Source organism: Loxodonta africana, chromosome 10 (assembly GCF_030014295.1).
Source record: "Loxodonta africana isolate mLoxAfr1 chromosome 10, mLoxAfr1.hap2, whole genome shotgun sequence".
Classification (NCBI taxonomy): Eukaryota; Metazoa; Chordata; class Mammalia; order Proboscidea; family Elephantidae; genus Loxodonta; species Loxodonta africana.
This window is the reverse complement of record NC_087351.1, coordinates 29172146-29180457: the sequence shown is the minus strand read 5'-3', so window position 1 is coordinate 29180457 and position 8312 is coordinate 29172146. Positions and strand designations below refer to the sequence as shown.

At 40.6% G+C, this 8312-nt stretch overlaps 1 protein-coding gene across 1 annotated transcript; it reads right to left on the bottom strand.

Moving 5' to 3' along the window:
• Window positions 1-260: 260 nt before the first annotated feature.
• Window positions 261-1399, bottom strand: LOC100660239 (olfactory receptor 11H4-like). The gene has a single exon (XM_010601019.3). It carries the CDS (start codon window positions 1379-1381, stop codon window positions 437-439), a length of 945 nt encoding a protein of 314 aa, XP_010599321.2. The 5' UTR covers window positions 1382-1399; the 3' UTR covers window positions 261-436.
• Between the last annotated feature and the right edge of the window lie 6913 nt (window positions 1400-8312).

Below are 8312 nucleotides of genomic sequence, written 5' to 3'. Positions count from 1 at the left end.
TTTTTTTTCTTCCTTCTTTTGATAGAAAGAGACAGTGATTAGATAATATTGTTAGACTAGGTATAAGAAACAAGTGTCCGTTAAAGGTTTAGAAATGTCCCATGGCTGGTTAAAAGTCACTGCACCTTAATTATTCAGGAAAGGTGACTATGTTTGCTCTAAAACTGATGTTATACCAAAATCTAACTTCTCCCAATTAACAATTGCGTTGTGTCATTCCAATAAGGACAGACACTAAAAAATTTTTACTCAGTGTTGAAGCCCAGTGAGTTAAGGTTTAAGTAGATCAGTACAGGAAAGGTATTTAAAGTTGGACATAGCAGATAGAATATCTGGCCCCTAACTCCACAAAGTGAGGATTAAAAGACCATGGCGATAATGAGCACATCTTTACCTTGTTCTTCATTAGAACTTGGAAGTATGGCACTTCTTTGACTCATGAATTTTGACTTATTCTCATTCTTCCCAGGATATTTCTCAGGGCAAATTTCATGTCCTTATTATGAAGACTGTAAGTCAGGGGATTAAAGAGAGGTGTCAGTACTGAATATACCAGTGTGAGGATCTTCTGCATCAAAGTCGGGACCCCATATGTAGGACTCACATACATTACCATGACTGTCCCATAGAAAAGAGACACCACAACTAAATGAGAGCCACATGAGGAGAAGGTCTTCCGCTGGCCAGCTACAGAGGGGACCTGAAAAACAGCTCTGAGCAGCAGAGTGTAGGATCGAAGAATATACATAATAGTGAAAAAGAGGACAAGGGAGCTCTGAGTGTAGAAAATAAATTCGGTAATGGGGGCTGGGGCACAGGACAGAGCCATGAGTGGGTCCATGTCACACAGGAAGTGATCGATGATATTGGGACCACAAAAGGGAAGTTGGGAGATGAAGAAAACTGGGATTGGGTAGCCAAGGAATCCAGTGAGCCAGCAGAGAGACACCAGCATGCCACAGATCCTCCTGGTCATGATGGTGGGGTAGTGCAGTGGGTGGCAGATGGCCAGGTACCGATCATAAGCCATTACTGCCAGGAAGAGACATTCAGTAGTGCCCAGGGAAAAGAAGAAATAGAACTGGAGGAAGCAACCAGAAAATGGGATGGCCTTGGTCTTGGAGAGAATTTTGGCTAGCATATTGGGAACTGTGGAAGAAACATACCATATCTCAAGGAAGGCAAAGTTGCCCAGCAGAAAGTTCGTGGAGGTGTGCAGTCGTGGGCGCCATCTCACTGCACAGATGATGGCCCCATTCCCCAGCAGGGTCAAGACATAAACCACCAAAAGCAATGAGAAGAGGAAAATCTGCATCTCCCAGCAACCAGGGAATCCCAGGAGAACAAACTCAGTCGCGATGTGTGTTGCTGACCTGTTCATGGATCTTAAACCTATGAAGAAAAAGAAATAAGTTTAATCCGAGTTGCTCTGCTTCCTATGTATCTCATGGATTTTACTGAGAAGGGAGCTTGACCTATATCGAAAATACATGATGTATTCTAGGACCAGTTGGGAACACATCCCACCTTATTTTGAATTAATTGTGGCTCTAAATCTCAATATTATTTTGGCAGAATCCAGTGCACCTAGAATGTTCCAGAGCAGTGGTATCACCAGATGTGTCTTTCTTTTTGATGCATAAGACCTTTTCTGCTTTTGACTTGTGTTTCCAATGTAGATAAGAGGTCTTTATGCACAAGCTCATCTACTTTCTCTTATCTAGCCCACCTTGTTAAAAACAAAACAAAACAAACACCCACAAAGAAGAACATATATTTTGAGGACAGCTGGTGTGAGGTTGAATTATGCCTTTGGAAACAGAATTAGTAGACTGATATGTGGAGATAAAACCCACACCAGGACACTGGCCTTTCAGAATAGTTTAATTTGTCACAGACATCACCACACCCAAGACTTAAGGCTATTCTTCAATTTTTCCTTTAAGGATTTTCTTTTTACTACTCTAACTATTTGAGTGGCACCTAAAAGCAAAAACAAAACAAGGAAACAAACAAAATACCAGCATAACAAATACCTTTCCTCCAAAATAAGGACCTGTGAGAATATTATTTTCCAAATATGTCTAACTTTCGCAAGTGTTTGTATTCAAGTTTTTTATACATACTATGCAGAAAGGATCTATCTTATTTTTCATAACTGGGTGGTGTTTACTAGCTGAAATGAAGGAAATGGTGTTTTCAATACAAAAGTTTAGTTTATTTAGTGAGCCTTTTTAGGTGATTAAAGCAATAAAATAATTTGCTAAAGGGATCTGAGAACAAGTGGGGTAGCAATGTATCTGGTAGAATTTATTTCATTTTCTAAATGGGAGGAGAAGACATTTCCAAATATTTGGACAGGCATGTCCTTTTCAGTAGCAACACATTTATATATTTTAAGAGTTGAGCAAGCAAAATGCACAAATATGTGTGTTTAAACAACAGATTAATCTATTATTGATTAATATCCATAAAGGCCTGAATTAAGATTCTTACCAAAAAAAATGTAAATGGTTGTTTTGATGTTGAGTTTTCTTGTCAAATTCAGATCTCTTGCCTTCTGTATTGGAGGTCACCAGTCACAACTTTGTCAGGAGTTTAAGGGAAAAAACTCTGAAAAGCAAAGAAGAAAAAAGATCCTTCAGAATGAAGACCTGGATTCCAACATTATTATTCCACTACTGGAGGTTGTTTTTAAGGAGGCCTAAAAAAGGAACAAAAAGAAGTTACAAAGTTGTTCATTTTCCAATCAATAATAAATTTGAAACACATTTTTTTTCCATCCTCCCTGAATAAGTTGCTCAATAGATGATTCCTAGATTGTTTTTTATGAAGTAGAAATAAATTGCTTTCCCTGCTACAGGTTGGGAACCAAGTCCACACTCTCAGATGTAAACCAGGGACCAGAAGAGTGGATCTGAGCTTCCCATCCTTTGTTCTGAGAAAGAAGCCATGCCTGCTGACTAGGACCAATAGTTCATGACACTCTCAGTTCTACACTGACAACTACACCTTTTCTTCCATTGTACCGTCTTATTGATCTATTAGCAACAGTTTTTTTTCCTGTAGCCTTTGGTGGAAGTGCAGATAAGTAAGGGGGGCTGAACAGAAGAGCCCATATCATCAATTTTCAGGTTCAACCTTGATGAAATGAATAAATTTGCAAAATTCTACATAAACCCTGCCCTCTAAGACCTCCAAAATTACTATCTGGGAATAGTTAGGTTATTAGAATGGAATATCCATCATTTTATGCCACAAACATACTATTTCTCATGCTTTCGGGATTCTATTGTCACTGTAACTCTATAGTGGGCTATAAAACCAGAGGATCAGCTCTTTCATAACTCCTTTCCACTACAAAAAACCAACCAATTAGTCAGTCCATCCACCCGAAGAGTGCTTGCCTCATTAAATAGGCTCCTCCTAAATGTTTCTCACTTGACATGCTGTGGTCTGCTCATGTAGACTGAGAGAAGAATCATACCTCCTGATCACTCCTAGAGAATGAGCTATTTTTTGTAAAGTTGATCCCTAAAAAAAAAAAAAAAGTTGATCCCTTATATATATAATCATAAAATCACAGAATTGGAAGAAATGGTGAGATGATCTATTCTAACCATTTTGTAGATGAAGCTCAGAGAGGGAACATGACTTTTCTAGAGTCACCTAGTGAATAGAAGTGTCCTGTATTCACATATTGAACTTTTAAACTGCCTCCTTTGAGTTTCTCCAGAAGAACGGTGATAATCAGATCTATGTAATAAACGGCACTCTGTAGAATATCACAAAGGTTTGCACAAATGGTTTGCTCTCAGCTACTAAAGGTTGGCAGATCGAACTCACCCAACAGTGCCACAGAAGAAAGGCCTGGTGATCTGTTTCTGTAAAGTTTACAGCCAAGAAAATCCTATGGGCATTTCTGCTCTGTAACACATGCGGTCGCTATGATTTGAAATCGAGTTAATGGCAATGGATTTGGTTTTTTTCTTCCGGTAGTCTATCACCGCCATAGTTGTTGAGTGGAAATTGTTCCTTTTCTCTTACATGTAATGATGGGTTTCCTGGCTCAGCTTGCAGAGAGGGATAGACATGGTGGGCTTGAAGATAACTTCAGCAACAAGCATCACCTTCTCACTGCCTCTGATGAGGAAAACCCCATTTGAGGGCATCATGTATTATTGAACCTCCTTTACTTCTGGAGACTCCAGAGTCTTGTTTTCTAGGAGTCTGTGGAGATGCTTAAATTTGTGTTTCCTCTCAGGGATTACTGTAAAACCCTGTGTCTCTCCCCAGGTGGTCTCTGTGGCTCCAAGTTTCCCCTGGAGTGCATCCTCTTTCCGACCCTTGAGGCTTACCGAGGTTTTAGTAGACTAGATCCCAGGGTGTGGCTAGAGTTAAAGAAACAGTGAACTAAACCCCAAACTCACTGCTGTTGTGTTGATTGCAACTTATAGCAACCCTATAGGACATGGTAGAACTTCCCCGTAGGGTTTCCAAAGCTGTAAATCTTTACCGAAGCAGACTGACACATCCTTCCCCTGTGGAGTGACTGGTGGGTTTGAACCACTGACTTTCCAGTCAGCAGTCGAGTGCTTTAACCAGTGTGCCACCAGGGTTCCTGGAAACAGAGAAGCCAGGGGAAATACCAGATAAATTTCAGGAGGGTTTCTATTGTAAAAGGAGCCCTGGTGGTGCAGTGGTTAAGCAGTTGGCTGCTAAGTGCAGGATAGGTGTCTGGAACCACCTGACCACCCTGCTAGAGAAAGATGTGGTAGTTTGCTTCTGTAAAAATTACAGCCTGGGAAACCCTATCGGGAGGTTCTATTTCATCCTATAGGGTCGCTATGAGTTGTAATCGATGGCATTTGATTTGGTTTGATTTTGGGTTTTATTGCAAAGAGATTGCATTCCATTAAGGAATGACCTCTGTGGAGATCAGTGAAATTAAGTGTTAATTTTGCTCGTGAATCTAACTCTGAAACGGAGAGATATCTGTGAACAAATTCTTCCTCTCTAGCTTAAATGGAATGCGACAACACAGAGAAACAGGAATCTGTATTCTGTTGGTCACTTTAAAATTAAGTCCACTCATTTTTCCTGGACTCAGTCACTGTAATGACCAGGTGATTGGTATTAGGTAGGAACTGCCTTGAGTGACCTGATAATGAATAATTACTTAATAGATGTGGCAGGAATTCCATGATTGTCCATATACAGAAGCCATTTAATTGACTAATTGTCAAATTGTCAGGTTCCCCTCTGAGTTCACTGTCCAAAAACCCAAGCCCAAACCCATTGCCATGGAGTAAATTTCGACCCATAGCAACCTATAGGACAGAGTAGAACTGCCCCATAGTCTTTCCAAGGAGCGGCTGGCGAATTTGAACTGCTGACCTTTTGGCTGCAGTAAGCTCTTAACCACTGCTCACCAGGGCTCTGCAGTAGGGAATTTGACATCAGTGCAAATGTGAGCAGGGATTTACTTCCATTTTTTATCTTTTGGCTTTTGTTTTTCTTCTAAAAAGTTGCAGCTTCTTTCAAGGATCCTCTCAGTCTACTTCTTTTTTGAAACATGACTTCTGGGGAAAGGTGATGGAGATGAGCAATGAGAAAATCCTCACTTATAACCTGGGCCAGCTTGTTCATGAAATTGATATTCAAAGACAGTCTAGGCCAAAGGTTCTCACACTTTAACGTGCGTTATGACAAAGTTAAATTTTACCTGAGCCTTATGATTTCGGAAAGCAGAGGTGGTTAAAGAAATTTCCCCACTCTTGTGTTCTAGAGAATGGTTCATTGCAAACAACTCACCAAGACTGACTTCGTGATCTCCTCTTCAAATAAGCTTTAAAAGCAGTTGTTGTCAAGTCTACTCCAACTCCTGGTGACCCCATGTGTGTCAGAGTAGAACTGTGCTCCTCAGGGTTTTCAGTGGCTGAAGTTTTGGAAGCAGATTGTCAGGCCTTTCTCCCAAGGCACCTGTGGGTGGATTCCAACTGCCAACCATAAGGTTAGCAGCCCATTGTGTTAACTGCTTGCACCACCAGGGACTCCGGATAAACTTAAGATGGGCCTTTTCACCTTCTTTTTTTTTTCCCTCAGTCTTTATAATTTCCAGGCACCTAACTAGAGAAAAGGAGCGCTGGTGGTGCAGTGGTTACAAGATCAGCTGCTAACCAAAAGTCCAGCAGTTTGAACCCACGAGCTGCTCCTTGGAAACTCTATGGGACAGTTCTACTAAGTCTTATTGGGTTGCTATGAGTCGGAATCGACTCGATGGCAATGGGTAACTAGAGAAGAAGGTGCCCAGGATTCAAGTGGCCTTATCATAAGAAAATGGCCAAATGGCCTTACTTGCCAAATGGCCTTACTCAAAAACTTAATAAATCACTTACGCTTCCCAGTGATCAACCCCTCTTAATTTTCTTTCGAAAGCTTCCTAGTTCTTGAACATCTTGCTCAATTGGCATAACATTGTTTATAAAGAAAATGTTCTACACTCCACTTTGTTGAGTAACTTCTGGGGTCTTAAAAGCTTGTGAGGGGCTATCTAAGATGCTCCACTGGTCTCACCCTGCTGGAGCAAGGGAGAATGAAGAAAATCAAAGACACAAATGAAATATCGGTCCAAATGACTAATAGGCCACATGTACAACAGCCTCCACCAGACAGAGTCCAGCACAACTAGATGATGCCCAGCTACCACTGTTGACTGCTCTGACAGGGATCACAATAGAGGTTCCCAGACAGGGCTGGAGAAAAATGTAGAACAAAATTCCAACTCATGCACACACATACAATAAGACTGGACTTAATGGTCTGACAGAGACTGGAGAAACCCAGAGAGTATGGGCCCCGGATACCCTTATAGCTCAGTAATGAAATCACTCCTGAGGTTCAACCTCCAGTCAAAGATTAGACACACCCATAAAACAAAATGAGACTAAATGGACACACCAGCCCAGAGGCAAGGACAAGAAGGCAGGAGGGGACAGGAAAGCTGTTAACGGGAAACCCAAGATCAAGGTCGAGAAGGGGAGTGTGTTGACACGTTGTGGGGTTGGCAACCAATGTCAGAAAACAATATGTGTATTAATTGTTTAATGAGAAACTAGTTTGCTTTGTAAACCTTCATCTAAAGCACAATAAAAAAATGTAGCATACACACTGTAAAAAAAAAAAAAACAAAATAAAAAACCCTCCCAGTTCTTTATCCCAGGGGAGTAGGAGATTCTGGTCCCTCTCTCTCCCTACCACAATATTGTTGTTGTCATGTGCCTTTGAGTTGGCTCGGACTCCTAACAACCCTATAGGATAGAGTAGAACTGCCCCATAGGACTTCCTAGGCTATAATCTTTAAGGGAGCAGATCACCAAAGAAATTTTTCTTTTAATAGCTTAAATCTCTGTGAGAAGAAAGCACTTTAAAGCAATGTGTGTCTGGTAACAGCGGAACGATTAAATAAGTTAGGTTAATTATACTATAGGACGTTATTCAACAGTGAAAAAGAATGACATATATCTCTTTGTATTGGCCTGCAAAGAAGCTCACAAAAAGTTAAGAAATTAAAAAAAAAAAAATTACAGAATAGTCTGTATAATATAATCAGTTTAAAGAAAATCGAACCTTTACATACGTATGCATTTGTTGGCGTGTATATACATACAAGCTAACTTGTTATTTGTAGGCAGTGGGATTGTGTAGAAGGATGGTGGGAGCTTTTTACATTTAACTTTATACTCTTTTGTATTGTTTGAAAATTTTGAAACAAACATGTACTACTATCTTTTTTAGGAATACAGTTTTATTAAAAGGATACAGAAGAAGCGATGCCTAGGATGAGGCCCAGGAGGGTCCCTGACACAGAGCTTCTGTGTCCTCAGGATGTGTTTTCCCTCCTGTTGCGTTGATGTCTACTACCACCAACTAGGAAGCTCACTTGAGCTTCAGTGTCCAGAGTTTTTATTGGAGTTCATTACATAGGCATGATTGATTGAATTATTGGCCATGTCACTGAATTCAATATCAGTCCCCCTCCCCACCCCAAAGGTCTAACTGATATCACAGGTGGGTATTTCTGGGATGACCAGCCCCCACTCAACATGAGCCACCTCCTTAACTTAAACTCTCAGGTGTGGTTCAAGCACTTACACTCCAAACATTCAAGAAAGTCTAAGGGTTCAGAGATCACCTCCCAGGAATCAGAGACAAAGACCAAATTCTTTGGGTAAAGTAATTTTTCACCCCGTAGGTATATAAAGTGTTCCAAGGCCCTAGAATTAGCTGTGAAGATATATATATATCATAAA